This window comes from Ciconia boyciana, chromosome 19 (genome assembly GCF_034638445.1).
Source record: "Ciconia boyciana chromosome 19, ASM3463844v1, whole genome shotgun sequence".
In the NCBI taxonomy this organism is placed as follows: Eukaryota; Metazoa; Chordata; class Aves; order Ciconiiformes; family Ciconiidae; genus Ciconia; species Ciconia boyciana.
Window position 1 is genome coordinate 4,886,325 of NC_132952.1, and position 21,854 is coordinate 4,908,178.

Below are 21,854 nucleotides of genomic sequence, written 5' to 3' on the forward strand. Positions count from 1 at the left end.
TCTCCTCTCCAGGCTGAACAACCCCAGCTCTCAGCCTGTCCTCATAGGAGAGGTGCTCCAGCCCTCGCATCATTTTCGTGGCCCTCCTCTGGACACGCTCCAACAGCTCCATGTCCTTCTTGTGCTGAGGACCCCAGAGATGGACGCAGCACTGCAGATGGGGTCTCACCAGAGTAGAGGGGCAGAATCACCTCCCTCGACCTGCTGGCAACGCTTCTTTTGATGCAGCCCGGGATATGGTTGGCCTGCTGGGCTGCGAGCGCACATTGTCGGCTCATGTCCAGCTTTTCGTCCATCAGTACCCCCAAGTCCTTTTCCATGGGGCTGCTCTCGATCACATCATCTCCCAGCCTGTATTGAGACCGAGGATTGCCCCGACCCAGGTGTAGGACCCTGCACTTGGCCTTGTTGAACCTCATGAGGTTCACACAGGCCCACTTCTCCAGCTTGTCCAGGTCCCTCTGGATGACATCCCATCCTTCTGGAGTGTCAGCTGCACCGCTCAGCTTGGTGTCATCTGCAAACTTGCTGAGGGTGCACTCGATCTCGCTGTCAATGTCATTGATGAAAATATTGAACAGTTAAGTTTTTCTGCTCCTCAGAGCCAGAGCATCATCTAAGAGGAACCCTGCAATATATAAGGAGAAAAAGAGGGCAGCTGTGAGAAGTGATGGACATAGGAACAAATCCAGCATCAGTAGAAACACACAGTTAAAGGGTCTTCTCTCACCCAGGTCTGTGTGGGTAGAGTATAGCTGAGTCACTGACTCCATTTCTCCTCCTCTGCAATAGGCTTTCTCAGTTCAGTGCCAGAGGACTGCCTTGGCATGTCTCTTCACTTTGCTAGCCCAAATGCTGGTTGTCAAAATGGCTATAGTCACTTATGCTCGTGTGCTGTTGTCCATTGTTGGCATGCACGAGGGTAAATGTGTGTGTATAACTATACAGGTTCCACCATGAAAATATTAAGATCTCTCTCTGGAAAGAGGCTGTGGGCCTGCTTGATCTCTTGAGCAATGTCAGAGCTGTGCTGCAGTATGCTAGCCCAGTGTGACCAATGTAGGTACGCATTTCATACAGTCACTCTTTGGAATTTGATCAGATCTCTTGACTATTGTTTTCTCTGTTTGGATGGCTTATCAAAACCAGCCCTTACTGAACAGTGACTCTTCCTAGGTCGGGGGCACTTAATGTTTTGTGAAAACTTAGGTGTTCGTAGCACTTCCTAAGTTAGGCATACAATCAGTTGCCATTTGTGGCTACCTCAGCAAGTAATCTCTTGTTATTTCTTAGATAAACCATGGAAACTATTAGCTTAAAGGCAGAGATGATAGAAAATTTGCCATCTGGATTTAACATGGTTTGCACACTTCCTCTTGTATTTTAATGTAATAGCTTTTACATTTGCTGCCTGTGTAAACTGAAGAGACTTGTGAAGACTGGAGACTTGAAATATTTCTTATTTGTACCAAATAGCCAACCTCTGCATCAAACTCTGAATTGTTATTAGGAGGTGGGTGACATGAAGGGTGCTGAGTGGGAAAATGATGGGATTTCCTGGGCTGCAGAGAGCTCTCCACTGTCTCATGTGGACGAGAAAGACTGTTCAGAAGTTGTTTGGTTTTGTTTTGGTTGTTTATTATTTTATTTGGAAGCTGTCAGTTTAGAAGTTTCAGGAAGGTGGAAACCTCGGTCTCATGAAGTAGCAGAGCCCTGATGAATTGTATGAGCAAATGCAGAATTAGACCTTTTTGCTGCCTGTTGCTGTTAATGCTGTTCGACACCTCACGCTCCTTTCTGGAGGGACTCTGCTCTGCATCCTTCCCAAATGGAAGATGTGCGGGAAAGGCACAAAGGGCTCATCCACTTGTAGTGTGAGCTTAGGGAAGTCTGTGCATAAGGCTAGTTTATTTTTTAAATATTTTTATGCAAATGCATTTAAAAAAAAAAAAAAAGAATAATCCTTTGGAGCTGTCAGATATCCCACTCACCCCAGTCACGCTGTGCATCCTGACCCCCTTCTCTTCCCCCAGCTGTATCTCCACATCACCGCTTCACATCACCACTTCAGAGGGGCTCTATTAATTGTTGGTTGAAAAATGCTGTAGAATTGGGTGGTCTGTTTAAAAAGAAGAAAAAAAACCCCAACCCCAAACCTGCAAGCTTGATTTCATTTTGTGCAGGTTTTTTCTTGTTACAATGGCTGGATTTAATGGGCCAAATTCTTTACTTTCTCAAGTAGGTGACAGCGGGGTCATCCAGTGAGGCATCAGGGTTGCTTTGAGCTTGTGCTGCCTGGAAAACTGAATCTGTCCCTGCAGCTTTATTAAGAAAAGTAAACGTGAACACTCACTGATACAAAGGAGAGGAAAAATATCTGCATTGTGTGAGTGGGGAGGAGGCTGCTGCAGTTCCGTCTCTGAAGGGCTCGTTATTAATTAGCTGTGTGCACAAGAAGCGCTGCTCTGGAGAACGAGCGAGGTGCCTTAGCCTCCCTCCGCAACCCCACCGTCTGTAACAAAATTGGTGTTGGGGAGAGAGGGGGGAGGTATTGGGATGGGTGGACTGAGGCTGCCCGGGCTGGCAGGGGGAAAGCCCCCGGGCCCTGCCGGGGGGGTCCGGTGGTGTCTGCAATTCGGACCTGGGGTCCTGCACCGACGGGTTTCTGATGTCGTTGCTGCAGGATGGCTCTCAGTTGCCAGTTTGCTTTTTTCCAATTACTGGAGCCTCTTAGGTGATTGCAAAGTTGCGGGTCACATTCCTTTGCCAGGAAGAATCCTGGAGAAATCTTGCGTTTTTCCTAATGTGGGCTTCTGGCAGCGAAACAGATTCAATTCAGCCCTGCTCCAAGCGTGCTGAAGTTGAAATGCTCCCGTTCGGTGCATGTCAGCTTCACCGAAATCGATGATGTCGCACCGGAGGAAACGGGGTGCTGCATTGTCACCGCTTGCCGTGTGCTGACCCCCCTCCGCAGCCTGCCCCGGCCCCGGGAGCGCGGCCGCGGGGCTTGCTCCCACAGCCGGAGGGCTGGCTGCTCGTGTAACCGGGCAGGCTCAGGAAGAGGCTTTATTTGGGCTTGTCTGGGCTTGTTCAGGCCTGAGCCTGCCTTTGTCTTTGCGATCACAGGGATCCGAGTGGATCACAGAGGATCTGCCTCTGCCATTTGCAGCTGCTTTGCTGACGAGACCTTGAGACCCCGGCAGCAACCCGCTAAGCTGGAGCCTTTCTGACCTTCTCCGCTTCTTCAGGTGAGCGCACTCTGTGTGGGTTTGTACTTCTGCCTGCAGATGTGCTGTGCATCTGCCCGTGTTACACTCTGCCAGCTTTTCTGCAGAGCCTGTTTTTGTCCGAGTGGGGCTGTGTGGAAGGTGGTGGTGGTCTGTGCAAAAAGGCACAGACAGGTAGGCTTTCAGAGGTCTTGAAAGTTATGTAGGAGAATGTTACAGTAACTGCCCTTGCTGGTCTGTCGTGATGGGGTAAAGGGTGCTTCCTTTTCCTTTTTTTATTTTCCTCTTCTGTAGCCCCCTTCCTTCAAGCCCTCTGTACACAAACACACATTGGGGACGCTGTCTAGTTTCTGAGGGATCCCAGACAGTAATAGCACCCAAAAAAGCAGCTCTGTGCTCACACTGTCTGAATGTGCTGCAGCTGTACAGGGAAAGCTGAGGATGCTGCTTAGCAGCTCCGAGTCTCGTGAGCAGTAAGTGATTCTGGGGAGTTAGTTGTCTGGCTTCTACATCCAGGAGACAAGGTAACTGAATTCATGTAGTGTTAGCCACTCGGTGGTTCACAGTCGTGTCTAGCATTTACATAGGGGAACATGGAAGCGGAATGCTTAATTCTTTGCTCTTTGCAAGGAGCTGGCAGCTCTCCCCCTCTTCTGCTACACGTAGGATGGAGAGGACACTTTGTGCTATTTCCAGTGTTGTCACCTGGCTCAACATGTTGCCTCCACACTCTTTTTGTAATGGAAAGGGTAAATAATATAGCTCAAATACTGGTGTCACCTGATGCTCATATGGGGGAAGAAAGCTCTGTTATGCTGTGTTTGGCTTTGTTCCCTGCTGCCCCTGTTCCGTCTTCCTGAACATTGGCAAAGTGAAGCTTGGCTTTACCTGCATCTGGGTGCCCTATGCGTCACTCGCCTGCTTATCATGAGGTTTCAGGCTCTGTGCAAACCCCCAACGGGATTATCTATTATCTAGATAACTGTTACATTATGTAGGAGATGGGCCTTTCCATTACTTAGGAAGGACTAGCTCAGATAAGAATTGAAAAAGATGCTAGGAGTCATTTCAGATCAGAGGTAAGTATGTACCAGTCCATTAGAGCTAACTGTCTACACCAGCACAGATCTGGAGCCAGGGTTTGGTGTTATTTCCCCTGCTGCCTTTCAAGGGGTGTCTCAGCAGAGCAGGTGGGGTGAATGGATATGAAGTTTTCTTCTGTATTTTGAAGACAGGCCCACCCATGCTTACCTTTTATATCCCTGATAGAAAATGTATTAATTTGTAAGCAACCTATCTCTCATCTGTACAGTCTGTTTTGATATTTTATTAGCTGTCTATGTGCCAGTGTGTTTTGGAGTTTCCACCTACTGAGGGTGAGTTTGGTTGATTGTTATTGGCTTCATAATTTTTAAGTGGTGTGAGGTGCTTTTTTGTTTTGTTTAGTAGACCAGAGATGATAAGGGTTATTTTGCAGGACCTGAAAGTAAATATGTAATATTTGGTTGTGATGAATGCCACTTTCTTCTAGTGACTACTTTGCTTCTACCATTGATGGTACTGGCAACCAGTAATGTTAAAGGTACACCATTCCAGCAAGGAGTTATGTTTGCACATGTGCTTACCTTTACAGGCAGCTGCAGGGAGTTTCAGATTGGGCCTTAACCCTTTAACACTGACAGTTCCAGTGGGCACATTGGTCAGACTGTAGCTCTTCTATTCTTTGAAGAACTTGTAGTCTAACGGAGTGACATATCTTGTGGATGGGCTTGCATCTAGGACTCTGCTTCAGGCCCAATGAGTGCAACGAAGCCCTGTGCACGGTGAAACTGTTGGCTCTGGCTCTGTGAAATGACCTACTCAGCCTAAATTCCAAACAGGGTAAGAGGGGCAAAGGATTCTTAAATAATGAGGCTCCTTTTTTCTTCCCTCCCACTTACTGCCCTCTGCACCTGACCCAAGGATGCTGAGTACAGGCAGTTCTGGTGACCACGCTTCTGTCTTGTCATCTCACACTGTGTTTTGTCCCCCAAGAGAAAGTTAACTGACCTATTTTAAGTACCTTCAGAAAGCTGAGGCACAAAAAACCTATTTGAGGGGTGAGTGATGTTGGAGCACTAACATGAGGCTGAAGTCACTGCTTGGGCAACTCCACTGATTTTGGCGGAGTAATGCTAGGGATGCTTGTTGCTTTGTCCCTTTGACTCCAGGTGGAGATTCTCTAAAACTAGTTTTGTGGGTTTGTGGGTCTTTTTAACATTTTTCTCGCTTAAAAAGGCTGACAAAAACATCTATCTAGACAGACAGTGCTATGGATAAGCTTTAGGAAGGGAGTTTGATCAGAGCAGGAAAGGACAAAACTCTGAAAACAGTAGCCTATAAATTGTCTGTTGGTGCTAGCTGACCATCATATTCTCTAATACTTTGCTCTGTTTCTATCTGTTCTGAATCATGGAGGATGGACAGGCTCGTAATGCAAGTGATGCAATAGCAGATTTCATACCGATAATGAGAAGAGAACTTTTTTCTGTCCTGGCCTATTGATATCTCAGTGCATGTACTTTGTCTCAGTGTGGGGGAACTAGAAGATTTTCAGTACAGATTTTGAAAAATCTTTTCCTTGCACTCACTTATCCTATGGCCTTGGAAGAAAGGTGGTTAAATGAGAAACAAAACATCAGTGCTTTCTTGCTGAAAAGGTGTCAATCCTCCTTTTTATAAAGGACACAGTTATTTCTGCTTGTTTTCTACAGCTGGATGGAGAGGACTTCTCCTCAGCAGGTGTCCTTGTATGACTGGGATCTCATTTTGAGTACATGATGAAACTTGCTAGTCCATTTTGTAGGCAAGTCTGTGTTTCCTTGTATTTTGAAGGTAGAACACCAGTAATCTTCCAGTAACTGGTACAGACCATTTCTTAATGCAAATGGAGAGAAGTTAACACATGAGCCATTGTTTTGTTTCCAAAGAGAGACTCAGCTGAAGGGGCTTATACAGCTGTGGGACTCTAATTCGAGCCTTCAGGTTGATGTATTTTTTTTCTGTTTGCATTTGAATGTATTGTAGGAGCAGTGACCAGGCATCAGAACTAAGCCCAGCCTGTCTGAAGCAACCTTCTCCCTGAAATAAGAATCCTTCACTCAGTGGACAAGAGAAGGCTTTGGTAAGAGGAATTAGAGTAAACAAATGTATACTGCTGAAAATGGAGTTTGAATCTTTTTCGGTCGAGCCTTCCTGTAGATGTTCTCCCCTGGTGATGTGGGTCTACTGTTAGACCTCTTTACAAGGGAAGCAGCTAAGATGCAAGACTCTTACCTTGTCTAGAATATTGCAGTGCACTCATGATTAATTGAAATGCATCTTAAAAGGGATGATAGTCTTTTCTCCTGGACGACTAGATATAGCCCATGTCAAGTTTTGCTAAATGCAGGCTTTATTCACCCCGGAAGCCACCTGAGGATGAAGCTAGATGCAGGAGCCATGTCTGGCACTGTTTCAGTACAAGTAACCTTGGAGAACGGAAATGTGGGGCGGAAGATGTGCTTCTGGGGAGCATCTGAGTGTAACTTCCCTAATTGCATTGCAGGCATCCTATTGCCCTTTCACCAGCTTTGGTGTCACAATGTGTCTCCTTGGGCAGATGGGAAGGCCAGATAACATGCTGATGATAACCCTGATCTTCGCATCTCCCTGCATGCTTTGGTGGTGTGTGGTGAGCATCTCTCAGCGTAGCGGATGGTGACAACTTCAGCCAGTGGTGCATGGGACCCTTCTGAAGTTCTCTGGCTATTGTGGTGAGTGGCTGACTGAGCACTAGTGGGCATCAAAATGTGAATTTCCCTAATGCAGCTCAGGCAAGGGGGGAAACTGTGCAGGCAACAGACCCTGTTTGACACTTTGCCTCTTGCTTTGAGGCAAAGATGTACAAATGGATGGGTTTAGCCTTGGAAGAAGAGAGAGGCATATCCAGAAGGAGGCTCTATAAAGATCCCTCAAAGTCCTGATAGAGGAGGAGCCTGAGCTTAACAAGCCAGAAAGGACAGAATTGCTGTGACAGTAAAATCTCTGCTGTGACTCAGCCTGGCTGTGTCTTCTCTGTCCCAGCAGACGAAATTGGGCAGACAGGTCAGGAACTTCTTGGTTTGGATAAACTTGTCTTTCCCAGGCCCATCTAGGCCATAAAACCATAGGGTTTTGGTTTTTTGGACTGACGTGCTAGAGTAGACATGGGGCTACTGACAGCTATGACTCTGGGTTTATGATCTATGGCTAATGCTTGCGCAGTGCTTGGTTAATGAGTCATGGGTGCTTACATGTGGCTTACAGTCCTCCGAAATCTGCAGTGCACTGGACTCTGCCCAGGCCTCTCCCAAGGTACTGAATCAGCAGAATGCCTAAATAGCCCGGTGTTCTTGGCTTATACTGACTGCTGCAGAGTGGAGCCAGCGAGGAAAAGGGGGGTAGCCTTTGCTTCCGGGACCTACGGCAGCGTTGCAGCCTCGGATGGGGCTGCCCACCATGCTTTACTGTTTTGCACAACTCACTGCTGGAAAGTATTTTTGTCTGTGGCATGTCTACCCAAAAGTTAATGGCACTTATGTAGATGGAATAGCTAGCTCAGCTGCTGGTAGAACTGAGCTGTTCGTGTAAGCTCTGAAATGGCAACTCCTTAAAGACCTTCTCTGAGATGCTATATGGGGAGAACCGATGTTTATGGTATTTGACAAATGACCACAGAGCAGGCTTAACAGAACGTTTTTGCTTCTGCTTAAACCTTTGGGTGATGAAGTTCACTCTGTGTGTTTTATTTAAGTCAGATAAGATATGGGGAGGGAATTGTGTAAAGGGAAGAGATAATATGCAGTAAGTTCAATGTGTGAAATACGACTGTGCGTCTGCTTTCTTTGTAACACAAGTGCTAGGTGCTTGTCCAGTCTCACTGGCTGGACTACTTTAAAGAGCTTGCAGTCAAAGTTAAGATGTTGCTGCTGGACATCTCTGATCTCATTTGGGAGAGAAGGGGGAAAAAGGTAATGAAAGTTTTGTTAAATGTTGTTATTACAAGGGGAAGAACTGAACTTACTAGAATGCAGAGAGCAGAGGGCTTTTTTTGCTTGTCTTCATGTAAAAAGAAAAATGAAATCTGAAAGAAAGGAAGAAGTTGCACTGACTCTGGCAAAGAATGAATTGTTTAACTCTGTTGTGGAAGAAAACACAAGTCGGGTGTACTGTGTGTGTGCACGGGTTTCTCACTGCACAGTGTGTGGAGAAATTCACTGAGCGATGTGTATGGTAATTCCATTCCATGGCTTTATCTTGTTTTGATGTGAGGATTTAACATTGCTCAAGCCAGGCCCAGTGAGATCCCAAATGAAGATTCACTTGAGAGAGATGTGGCAGATTTTGAATGTGGTGCCTTATAAGGAATGGGAGGAGATGGTTGCTCTAGATTTTCTTCATGGTATCCTTAACTGTACCATGTTTTATGGAATTTTTGTCTGTATTTCTTGGAGTAGGTGACTGAGTGACAGACATAGCTGTCCTGCAGATCTCAGTAATGTGATAACCTGAACTCCTTCCTGAATTTTCCCTGTTATATCAGAGAGCTTTTGTGCTTCTCAGAGTGCAGGGAAGTTTGTGGAAAGAAGCTGCTGAGAGCAGATCTGGCTTGCATCTGCAACATGATCCCAGGGCTACAAAACTGCTGCTGCTTTTTCACTTGTCACCTGCAATAAGACGAAAATAGCCTGTTACCCAAACGGCTGTGTCCCTCTGAGCTGAGTGACTAGCTGAAAATCAGTAGGGTTAGGAATGCAGCTGTCCTACAGGTAGAAATGCTGACCAGTCTCGGACTAGGACTCTGTCTTTTCCCCTGTCATTCTGTCACTTACCTGTCTTGCGTGATTTTTGCCTGTCTTCCTGTGTTTTACAGAAAGGAATTGCTGATACTGTCTATTCTTTTCTCTTAGTTCTGCTTTGTTTTAGATGGCCTGTGACTCACTGCAAAGGTATTGTCCCATTTCCTTATTAGCTGTGCGGTTGGCCTGCAGGAGTGATGGCAGTACGTGGGGTGGAGTCGTAGCTATATCAAGAAAGCCGGAACTGTCTGAGTTTGCAGTGAGTCTGAATTCTGAAGCAGGTGTCTGCACCGCTCTGGAGCCTGTCCTCGGCTTGCTCGCGGTCTATCAGGCCTCGCAGCAGGAAGCTGGGGTCACTTGGGAGCTTCGATGGACTTTGCGTACCGCTACCAGCTGGATCATCTCCTATCACAGAACTGTAAGAAACTGGTAAATATCTTTCCTATCTAGAGTCATGTCAATACATCTTATAAGGAAAGTTTCTGCTGTATGATGAATAAAAAAAGGCAAACAGGAGTTAAGCAGCTTGTGTCCTATGTTTTGGGAATTAGGATGCTATGGGGAGTTTGGAGGAGAAAAAAGTGACAGGGAAAAGTATGATGATAACTATGCTTAATAAGCATTGCCAGGAGTCATAGCCTAGAACCATTTTCTGGTTGACTTGGTAGCATATTGCAGGAGTTGCCCTAGAAGGTGGGATAATACAGCACTAGCTTGAACAGTTTTGGAGAGACTAACCCAAACCCCAGGATCCACAGATCGTAGGACTTGCATCAAATCAAAGTCAGAATGTATCACATGCATCCTTACCTTAAAAAGGGAAACCTGTCTGTAAGGTTATAAGTCAGGAAAAGTGACTGCATTTGGAGAAGCAATACGCTTCCTCTCCTACCTGAAGGTTCATAATAGGAAAGATGGACACCTTCTTTGGGAGAAAGGAGAGAATTTGTTCTTGCTCTGCAACCACCAGTAGTGGTTTGGTATAGCTTTAAGATCATTTTTCTCTGGGCTGCCAGTTCATCCTAGTAAGCATAATTCTCAGCTAGACAGTACTTCTAATTCTATGGTTTAGAAATAGACAGGGTTGATTGAAGCAGCCTGTATAAAAGACATTGGGCATCCTAATCTAGTTTTGAAGTTAGCCTTGTTTAAAACAGGCAGTTGAACTAGCTGATATCCAGGAGTCTCTTCCAACCTAAATCTTTCTGAAGTTTGAAAACTGTCATTTCATCTTTTTCATTCAAGCTTTCTCCTGTTGCCGAGATTCACCCACAAATTTCACAGATGAAAATTCAGCTTTGTTTTGCCTTAAAACAAGAAGTATTTGAAGCCTCCAGTGACAGAGGATCTGTTTGCATCAGGCTTCCAGCAGGAGTTGTTCACATCTTTTGAGAAACTGTGTAATTCTTCAGGTACTAGCTCAAGGCTTGTGACTAGGTCAGTCATAGCTTAAAACTCCACTTGTTGACAATAGGAGGATGACACAATGCTGGGAATGAACTTGAAATAAATGTGCTTAATTAAATGAAGCTTATGGTATCACATATTTCAGTGATGACAATGATTGCTGCAGATCTTACCTGGCAGGACTTTTTACTTTTCTTGGAATGCAGTATTTCCGTAACAGGAGAGTATTTCCATCCTCCGCACCCATCACCTCGTTGTTTTATTGTAGTGGTTTCTTTATAGGCTAATTCCTTGTAGACAATTCCCTAAAGCAGAATGCTTTCTATAAATGCGCAATCACAGTAAATTTGCCAGGTACTTGAACCTGGGAGGAGAAAGGGAGGAGAAGAAGATTTGCTGTTAGACAAGCTGCTGAAACAGAAAAGTTGCTCAGCTTATTGCCCAGCATCTTTGCACAGGTCTCTCTTAACTCTAAACTAGCTAAATTGTTGGGTTTCCCTGTAAGACTTCAAAGCTGTTCCCAAGTCAGTCATCCCTAGAAATATAGCTTCTGACCATCTAGAAATAAGAGCAAACTCAAGAGCTGGATAACTTTCTTCAGTATTGCAAATGCTTGCTTTTCCTGCAGCCACAGCAGTGAATAATCAGTTAAATGATTCTAGATCTCTGCAGAGGGGATGCTTGTCTGTACCTTAGCTTTTGCTGCATAGTTTTCAAACCGGGCTTGTAAAACTTGAAGGATCCTTGCCTGATTGCCAGCTTGTTTGGACTCCACATGAAGGTAAATCCCATTCATATCTGTGGAGGAGGCTTGTGGGCTTCTTATTTGTGGGAAAAATACTCATGTCTGTTGTCCCAGACTCATGTAATTAAAAACTTTGAGTTGAGCTTATATCTTCTCTCCAGGTACATCAATAGGAAGGGTGGAGAAGGATGCTCCTACATACCTGCCTGTGATGAGATTTCATTTATACTTAATACCATGAAGATTTTTGTCCGTATTAAGGAAAGATTATGTTTTTCTAAGATGACTTTGCAGTGTTTTGGGAGAAAGAATTAGTATCTTCTCATGCAACACAGCTGTTAATGTTAGTGCAGAATCAACTCTTTAGGGGTAGGGATGCATTCTTCTACTATATTGCTGTACTGTGCCTAGTACAGCGGTCCCCATTCAGTTGACATCTTAGATGGTACCATAAAAAAACATGAGGAGCTGTATTAATTTAATAGATATTGTCCAGATTTATTGAGATCTTTGCCTGCCAGGAGCAGGACTCAATGGATCAGATCCAACTGAGACATACGTTTGTACCTAAGATGCTGGCCCCTTGCAGCTGAAGGCTTGAGTAGGTTGGTTTGGACCGGCTGAGGGGGACGGACGCTGCACTCCCTCTCTTCTACTTTGGGTGTTGGGCACCTATTTTTTTGGGCTGCCCTTCCTGTGAGGCTTGAATACAAGGGAGGTTTTGCTGCTCCATGTTCTCCCAGAGTGTTAAACAGTTTCAGTTGGATGACTTGTTTCCTCCTTTCCTAAAGCACTAGGAATTCTTGTAGGTAGCAAGCAGCAGAGGGGAGCTGAAATGATTTGAAAAATTAAAAGCAGGATCATTATCCTGCTGCATAGATACAAGGTTGTTCCCCAAAGCATCTTTTCCCTGGCCCTGTCGTGCTTAATTTTTAGTGGCTCAAAGGAGAGTCATACAGTTCCCGAAACAGCAATTCTGCAGTCTTGTATGTCCCTGGAGGAGGATGACAGATGAAGTAGTATCTTCTTCTGTACCAGATTGGTTTGCTCTCCTATAGCTGTGCTTGTCCCTGACCTGTTAATTGCCTTTGAGATAGTCTGGTTTGTTCTGATCCTGATGGGAAATGTTGGAGGGATGATTAGGTCATTGTTTAAACAAGACAGCTAGTTCCAGAGTGGGACACGTTTTCAGGGCAAGAAGGTGGGTATTGTTGTCAAGTCTTGATTTTCATGTTTTGGAATTGTTTGCTTTTTTGCTTAGGGTGAAAAGGGTACAGGCAAGAAGTGATTTGTTAATTAATTGGTGCTGTCTCCTGGGACACAGGGAATGGAGCCCTGGTTCTGTTATCACAATGCCTGGTGGGTATTATTGTTCTCTGCTGTGCTGGTTTGATTGGCGTGCAGTTACAGCACTTCATTTTACCTTTGTCATTCTCCTTTGATATTACATAAAGGGCACGAGCTTTTCCCATCACCTGCACTGCTATCCTGTACAATAGAAGCCACTGAACTTTATCTCGTGGCTCTTGCAATAAACCCAACAGGTTTGTCTTGGGTTATTGTATGTCTTCTGAAAAAACATATGCTCCCAAATGCTGGCCATTCTGAAGACTCAGTGATAGCCAGGAGTTTGGGGTTTTAACATCTGCTTTTCCCTTTGAAGTGTTTCCCATTCTTGCCTTGCAGTTGGTGCTCATGCCTTTCTTTGCAGCATGGCCGGTTTCTGATAGCTTGTTGGAAGGTGAAATATAGTTTCACTGAGCAACACAGGGTGAGAGCAAGAACGAATCGAGAGTCTCAGCTCTCTCTGTCTTGCTATCCAAACAGAAATCAAATTCCTGAGTGTTTTGAAATTTGTAACCTGGCACATTAGGAGGGGGAATAGAAGGCTTAAATGTCTCAGAATATGCAGATGTAGTGTTGCCAGTGGATCACTGAAAGAAATTAGAGGCTGACGAAAGCCAGTGAGCTTCTAGTCATGCAGCATGTTTTACCTTTATACTCAAGTGTTGCACAAGAGGCCCTCGAGTAATAACCTGCTTTTGAGGCTATGATGCAAGAGTTAAGGAATTGCTTTGCCCTGAAGGTTGTCTTCTCACATGTTCATGTGTTTCCAGGAACTGAGGATTGCAGGAATGCTGGATAACACCATATCTTGTGTATCTCAGGCTTTTGGTCCATACATTTGTTCCATATGTATAACAGGAAAGTCAAATGGCTTTAGTACAAATCAGTATTGGTCCCTTTTTCATTTGTTTTGCAGATGATTGTGTTCCCGGTGAGTTCTCTTTCTGTCTAACATCGTATGCGTGACCTAAGAGCAGAGCTGTGCAGTCAAGTGAACCCATCAAGAGTTTAAACAGTTTTGTGTCTTAAACTATTAAGCATCCGGAAACACTTTATTTTTCCACTGTCCTGACTGAATGGTGGTGTGTGAAACTTGGGAACTCATTGAGATAAATATGGATTGCAGACAAGTAAGCTGGGTTTATCATGTTAATATTTGTGATTCTTAGAGGCCTTAACCAAGACTGGGGGGTAAGGGACAGGGTAACTGTCAACTTATGGGTTTGAGCCTCTTTGCCCCTGAAAGCTGTTTTCTTTACTACTGCTGCAGTTGCTTCGTTGACTCTTTGTTTGTCCCCAGACTCTTGCCTTCTGTGAATGAGAAGAGAGGAGGAGCTCGAACAACCTGTCCTAACTTCCCTCCTTGCGTGATGCCAGCTGTGAGTGTTTCTTTGGCAGTGTCTTAGCTGGTTGTTGTGAACAATAGTAAAGGAAGCAATCAGCAAGTATACTGCCCTAGAAGTGCTACACATTGTTGGGCCTGCCTCAGCTCCCTGGCTTGAGAGGTAGATGGGGATCCAGGTGGGGATGCTGCCCAGGTGTACTGTGTTGCGCTGGAGCTTGGGGTGTCTGATGGAGCAGAGGGCTAATGTGAGAAATGCCACAGGATGCTTGGTGATGTGGTCACTGCATCGGAGATGAGATGAAGAAAAGAGAAGATAAACATCTTGCAAGTTGCTTTGCTCTTTCTTTGCCCTTCCCACGTGCATCTTCCTGAGGGCAAAATACCAGCTATTGTTAGTAACGCTGCAAAAATGCAACACTAGATATTGGGAGAAGGGCTTGCTTTTAGGAAGAATTCATCTGAGCCTCAATCTCAGGCTGGTAATGACAAGCTAACTCGGCTTTGAACCTAGCATGGGAGCAACTCGCCTGTTGTCACTTTCTCCTGGGTGCTGGTCAGCAGCTATGCATTGCAAATACATGGAGTCAGGTGCCCAAAAACGTAGCTGATCTTTCCGGGGAAGAATTAATTAGATTTTAATTATGCAATGAGACATTACTTATTACCTTGTCTGGATAAGAGGGAGGCAAGGAGGATTTATGGAAAGGACAAATTACAATATGGGATTGTTCTAAGGGAGGAAATGCAAGAGCACCCCAACCTCGGAAGAAGGAAAGGCCTTGCCTAAATCTTGTTTAAACTTCCAGTAATAACACAGAGGATAAGAGCTTGCATTAATTCTGATCAAACCACGTTGGTTTTGTCTTTTCTCTATGGCCCTCACTGACTTGGCATGAGCTGGGTATCATAATCCAGGGACACTGGAGCTCCAACCCTCTTTAAAAACCTAGCTATGACTTTGGTTGCCCACACTTTTGTATGCCTTTTTTTTTCCAGACATGAACATAATTGCACCAATTACAGGGAGCTGTGAAACTTCATGAACTGTATATAAAAGTTCTGCACTCAGAAAATAATGGGTGGCCAGAAGGGAGCATAGTATCCTTCTGATGCAAATCTTCTGACACTTCATCTCTGCCTTTGCAGGATATTTGTCATGGGACAGATGTTTTGAGCTAGTACATCAGACTTCCTGATTAAAAGAAATACTTTTCTATGGCTTTTTACTTTCAGGGTTTTTCCTCATTATGGAGCCAAAGATGACCATCAGTTCCAGGCTTTTTGGGGAGAAACAGAGTGTGTTGTTATAGGTAATGAGAATGGCTAAAAAAAAAAAATCACTGGAAGATTGCCACGAAGATCGCTACAGAGAGTGCCTCTTTGTATTCTGTGTAAATGCCCTTTCTAGTGCCCTTTCCCAAAGTGCCACCGCTCCATACTTGGGTCTGAGCTGGGTGTTGGCTGAATGGAACTGATGCAATGACTGGAATGTGGCTGGGGTGACAAACATGTGGGGCTTGACCTGTCTCCCTTAGCGTGTAATTGCTGAGCAACCTCACCTGTGTTAATAAAGTCAGTGAGTTTGAATGCTGGGTTATAAGATAATGTTCTGCTCTTCACATTTCCTGTACATAACTTTGCAGTAGTGCTTAAACCAGAATGGCTAGTAGTGACTAACCATCCAGTTAGTTTCTGTAAATATGTGGGCGCTGAATTTCAAATAGTTCTGTTAAATGTGCTCTTTGCTACCTGGGAAGGGAGCATGATGCCAACAGCATTGTTGAATACCCAGTGGTGTTCTGGAGTTCTGCGTTGGGAATGTGACCGTGGCTGACCCCTTAGTTGGATGAATGGTAGTGGCTGTGCGCTGGTCTGCTGGGACCTGAGCAGTCAGCACCACACATAGAGAGAATCTGTAAATTGTTTAACACAAGTATTTTATGTCTGCCCTCAAAGAACGAGGGTGAGAGTATGACATGGTGTTTTACAACCTATTTTCAAGGTCATATTTGGATTCTGGACTGTAGATGTTGAGTGTCCTTATGTCAATGAAAGGAATAGTCTCCCGGGCTCTGTTGCACCCTTTCCCTTTAGCAGAATTGTCTCCTTGCTGCTTTGCATTTCATTTGTTTCAAATAACTTGTGTGCAATAACTTGAGTGAGGCTTCTAGCTCAGTAACCAGGGAAGCTGACATGCTTCATGACTTTTCCTACTTGAGGGTCTCATTATTTAGCTTTTATGTTCCTCTCTCATCTGTGTTAAAACGACAGGCTGTAGGCAGACCTTTCTGTTGCAAAGTACAGTGTATACCTCCAATTCAATTTACAGTAAAAGCTACACCCCAAAAATACTATTGTTTGGTCTATTTTCCTACTACTAAATATAAGAAATGCAGTCCATACATTTTTATTATAGGTAATGAGAATGGCTAAAAAAATAGCTTTGAAAGATCGCCATGAAGATCACTACAAAGAGTGTGTGTCTGCATTCTGTGCAAGTGCCCTTTCCCAAAGTGCCACCGTTCCATACTTGAGTCTGAGCTGGGTGACCTTAAGGCCAGGCCTTACATGTAATATATTTTTGTTCATGGCATACTCTGTTTCACTGTGAATGTACAATAGTAATACCTTTAATTTTCTCCATGCAGCCACAGCATGAAGGAATATCCCATATTAATCTCCTAATTTAAATTTGAAATGAAAAACTATCACAACACTTGGAGCATACTTTAATTCACTGATAGTGCTGGCTTGATTCCAGCAGTGTAACTAATTACATTCTGCCTGCAAAAAATTCTCAGTGCTTGTGGCTTTTTTGAGAGTTGCTGGCTTGAATTCTTGTGCGCTGTCTGCAGCCTGACTGCATGTTTTTGATGATAATGGAAAACTGCTTAAAATGACTAAGCATCTCTCCTTGATGAAAGAAGAGCCATTGGGCTTGCAAAACAGATCCCGAATGGTAAGTGATGGGGGTGTCCTACTTCAGCAGTTGTGTACACACGCTCTGCTCTGAGGTTCTAGTGAGATGGAGATGGAACACGAAAGACTGCGTAAATCCCAGGCTCATCTTGATCCAGCAGGTTTTTACACTGTCGTGCTCGCCTCAGGGCCGTTCTCCTATCCCAATGCTGAGCCTGCCAACAGTTGAAAATTTGTTACTCTTAACAGTTGCCTGTCATGTTGGTCTGGTTAAAGAAGCTAAGGGGACTGCATATTTCAGTCTCTTGAGAATCACAAGGAGCCAGGTTGGAGTAATACTAATGTGCCGAAGTTAGTACTCGGACACTGAAAGCAGACCTGCCCGCCTTGGAGGGCTTACTTCTACGTTACTGTTGAACAACAGAGGGATGGGAAGCAGGAGAATGGTGGGTATTAATCTAGAAGTAGCAGCAGCAGAGAAAGTCACAGTATTTGGTCTTGCATAATCAAGATAAAATAGGAATTCATATAGCATTTGTTAATTCCAGAGGACCTAGAATGAATTTAAACTAACTACTTACAAAACTATGCAACTTAGCTTTGTAGTTTGCCACACAAGGAGAGTCTGGGAAAACAGTGCATACCCTTTATAGCTCCAAATTACTGTGTTGGCTCTATGTACTTCTATGTGTGTTGCAATTCTGCTTCCAGAAAGTCTGTTCTTGGTATGTAAAACGGCCTCCCACCGTGCCAAACTTCCAGCATGACTCTTCACACGTGAATGTCGGATTCCTCCTAGTTGACTTGGTAGTACCTAGTTGTACTTGTTACAGAGCTGTCTTGACCCCAGTGTTTGCCAAATAAAACCTTTCAAATCTCTGAAAACTATTTTTCTGAGAAGAAAAGCAACATGAGTTGGCTATAGTGTCTGCACCTAGTTAACTGACTGCCTTGTTGCTTGGCCTTCTTGGTAGATATGTAGGGAATTTATTTCCTTGGGTTTTTTTTGCTTGATTCTTCTAAATCTATTTGAAGTTGTTGTCTGGAGGGGGCAGCTACTGAGAAATTGTTATGAAGGCTGTCGGTGATAATTTTGGAATTTCTTGAGCAGCCCTCATGTCTTTAATGCTATATCAAAAGCTGTCTGTATTAGTGTCTATCCAAAATGGAATAGATGGGGTTAATAAAGTCAAGGATTAGGTCCTTAATCTGTGCCAGGACTGCTAGAAATGTAGATATTTTTTTTTTTTGTCACATGCTAGAAAAAGCAAAAAAGGACAAACCTGAGGATTTTCATCTCTCTCAGAAGCTTTCTCTTAACCATGCTTCCCTGGCTTCCTTTCAGCTGATGCAGTGAACCTAAGGATCAAATGATGACTTAGAAAAATGGTCTCGTTCTCATTCTCCTGGAAGCAGAGAGCTCAGGTGCTGGTAAAACTGTTGGCTAGCTTTTTTTAAATTGTGTTACGATTCCAGAGTTAGGTTTATGTTTCCAGAGAATCAGGCGTGTTAACTCTTGGCTAGATGTTCTCATATATACGTAATGCCTTGCATGGCATAGCCATGCTATGCGGAAGATCTGTGTCAGTGAAAGGTTATGCGTGATGCATGAAATTTTGCGTTCCTCTGAGGGTGGGTGGGAGTTGGGTGTCTTATTGCTCCCAGGCTGAGCCCCGAGAGGCTAATGAGTACAAGCAACAGTTGTCCTGACTTCCTTGAGAGGAACTGCATCTGAAAACTAAATTTTGATGATTTGAAAAACTGAATTTGTGCTAATTCGCTAAATCACTAAAATGAAGTGATTTAATAACTAAAACATGAAAGGGGTTTTGCCCTAACTGAGCCTCTAATGGCTGATTTTTTTTTAAATTTTTTTTTGTTATTTCAGTACACATCTTTTTTTTTTTTAATGGGTGCAATGAAACTGGTCTCTACTTTTTTCCAGGCTCCTGCTTGAAACTACTTCTGTCTAAGCTGTGGGCACGATGCAGGGATGGCAAAAGGTGACCAAGGTACATCTGCTGGCGTTAGAGCCATCTGCCTTCATCAGAGAGAGAGAGATGGCAGAGAAGCTCTTGTTAGATCAGGACAATGGTGAAAATATTACTGCCTGGAACAGCAGTGACCTCTTGTGGGAGTGAGGATGGCTGGCTGTGCTGGCACCGAGTCAGAGGGTATTATTCTGTTGTAATTATGTCTGTGGCCTTAAAGTGAATGTGGTAAAGGGAGCTCAGATTCTCTTGGCTAGCTATCGGAAACAAACAGCTATAAATGGTGCTAAGTCTTTTCTTCCTCGCATGTGTGTGCTCTGAAGCTGTGATGTGAAATAGTGTCCTAATGTTCAGGAGCGGTCTGGACTCCTCTCTCCCTGGTGAACCCAGAATTGGCCTTCGAGCACACCGGGGGAGTAAGATAGAGCGAGACGAGAACTTTTGCTCATGTACTTTTTCCATGAAGTGTCTTCATCTCTGATAAAAGCTGTCTCGCTGGTCTGGCACAAAATCAGGGGAGTAACATGGTACTATGCAAGCAAGCATTGTGCCTGTGATAGGCAGAGGTACGGTGGGGGTCTCAGCCCCTAGTAATCACTTAAAAGCCCTAAGGCTTTTAACCCAGGTTCCCAGTTAACCAAGAACTATGCCTCGGCCCAGCTTTCTAGCCAGCTGCAAAGGCAAAGGAAAAACTTGCTGAAGCCTTTTTTTTTTTTTTTTTTTAAATGGCTCCATCAGTACATTCTATCTCGCAGTTAGTGGAGGTAAATTTATGTAGTTACAGCTCAACTGATGCTTTATAAGATGTGGGGTGTGGCCTGTGTGTCAAAGCTCTTTTAGTAGTTGGTGAGATTAATTCAAGTCAGGAAAAAAGACTTTCTGTGTCTTTCCACCCAATACCAGATTGTTTCACCTCCCTGTGCTTTAAGAGCATCTGAAGGTGAAATTCTCAAAGGAGAATTTTCATTTTCTGTGTTCCTTTATGACAAGCTAGTTGCTTAGATTTTTACTTCTCTCTCCTCTGAGCTGCACACAACACTGCCTTTGAATTGTCATGTATCTTCGGGCAGTTTCCAAATACTTCTATTCTCTGGACAACTGCAGATTCCGTGGGGCTGAAGGTAGGAATGTGTATCTGGGCAGACAGCTGCACCGCTACCCTGCCGTTAGAAGTATCAAGACTACAGGAATGCCAGAGATGCTGGGTGGTGGATATCTTGCACATGCAGATGTCAAGAAAATGAAAGGTAGTGGGAATCTTCGGTAAGAAGTTATCTGCCTTTTATTACTCAGTTTTGAAGCACTAACTCTTCATGCATGCCCTTCTGTTTCGTGATGACTTGTGTGTAAATTTACTATATCCCTATTTTTAGAAAATAGGGAGAGATCCAGCAGAAGATCCTATGCCTGTCCTATTTCTTTCTGATTGCTAAGGGAAAGATACATCTCTCAGTGAATTGAGACAAAACCAGAATTTGCATTTCCACTAACTTGTGGTTGTGATTCAGATATTCCCTTCCTTCCAGTTCTAAAAAAGGAGTTTTTCAGGTCATCGGAAGTTGTTCAGATAAACAACTATCTTGCAAGAACTTAATTAAGCTGTGCTGTAGAGCCACATCTGTCACCCCAAAATAAAAGCAACACTTAAAAGCCAGGGTATCTGACAAAGTGGTTTGTCTGGATGTTTGTGATAGTGAGTGAGTGTCTTGTGCTGTAGAAGTGGGGAAAGGGAAACCAAAGAACGAGGAAGAAGCCAAGAATGTGTAAGAGCAGCAACTGGGAACACAGCCTTGACAAAGTTTTGTCTTGTGGTTTTTTTGGGTCAGATGGTAGCTAAAGAAAGCCTGGAATAATGATGAGTTAAAGCTATCAGTGTCAGATTGTGTTCAGGGGAAATGCAAGTTGCTGCAACTTCCTTTTCATATAAGGAGTATGCAGAGGGCATCAGGCTCCAAAATAAACTTCTAAATGTAAAAGCCTGCTTGACTGAAGTTTAACTGAGTGGTAAATGTCAAAAAGGTTCATAGAAAGAAGATCTTGTTTCCAAAATAAGTAACTCTAACAGAGCGAATGATAGATGCATCAAGGTGACTGGGAAGCAGCACGCCAAGCCTGCGTATAGCTGGAGGCTTAGTAAAGAGAATTGTAAAAAGCTCTGAAGTTTTATCTAGCAACTTCTTGGAAAGCGTTGGTGTGACTTCAGCGTGGAGGTGAGTCTCTGGAGCAGAAGCAGTGTGTTTGGATGGCACAGGAAAGGCAACTGTAAGATGGTTCATTTGTGGGTGCTCTGCATGCGGACCCACGTGGCCCCCTTTTGTGCTGTGGCAAAACTGACTGAAATCAATCTGATAAAAAGCTCTAAAGACTTCATCCAGAACTGGCACCCAATCCTAGGCAGCCAAGGCATAGCTGAAGGGTAGCGAAAAGCCCTGTGTGAACTGGCAGAGTGGGTGTGAAGACTTATCCTGACAAACTGAGGTATCCCCAAGGACTTCCAGGATTGGTTAGAGAATTGGATTTGAACTCAGAAGTCAAAGCCAGATGAAGATAATCAAAAGCTTAAGGAGGCAGTGGAACTGGCTGCAGGTTTTGAGTACACCTGTGCTGCAGAGTTGTGGAAGGAGAAATTGCTGCAGTGGAAAAAATGGGAAAACCTGCTCTTAAAAAAACATGTAAGCAGTAGTGGCCCTCATACATCTGAGGGGGACGCAGGTTCATTTTTTAAAAAGTGTAATTGGTTTTTTGCAGTAAAGTGGCAATAATGCAAAAACAGAGTTCAATTAAGTACTAGTTATCCTGAAAAACTTAGTTGTGAAATGGTGTGTTCTAAATACAAGACTGGTCAAAAGTGATTTAAACTGTTGAGGAGAACCCCTTCTCAATTCTGAAGATGGGAATGTAAAACAAAGGATACCATGGCCAGAAGTAATGTGCAAACACTGAATAATTTGTGGTTTTTCAAGATACTTGTCAGATGTGTTTTCTAGGGTGTGTTAGATGGCTTCAGGGTGCTGA

At 44.1% G+C, this 21,854-nt stretch overlaps 1 protein-coding gene across 9 annotated transcripts in view; it reads left to right on the forward strand.

Moving 5' to 3' along the window:
• Positions 1 to 2,853: 2,853 nt before the first annotated feature.
• Positions 2,854 to 21,854, forward strand: part of GPR157 (G protein-coupled receptor 157) — a 34,309-nt gene continuing 15,308 nt past the window's right edge. Inside the window, exons 1-12 of one of the 9 annotated variants that reach the window (XR_012045798.1) lie at positions 2,854 to 3,248; positions 6,294 to 6,390; positions 6,814 to 7,021; positions 9,197 to 9,514; positions 10,331 to 10,497; positions 12,499 to 12,596; positions 13,501 to 13,515; positions 13,885 to 13,963; positions 15,163 to 15,239; positions 18,194 to 18,273; positions 18,794 to 18,860; positions 19,944 to 20,086. Coding sequence is in view for 6 of the 9 variants with exons in the window: in XM_072883731.1 (XP_072739832.1) it covers positions 9,213 to 9,514 (302 nt within the window). In the remaining 3 variants the exon portion in view is untranslated. The other 8 variants (XR_012045799.1, XR_012045800.1, XM_072883731.1 and 5 more) reach the window with 8 other exon arrangements.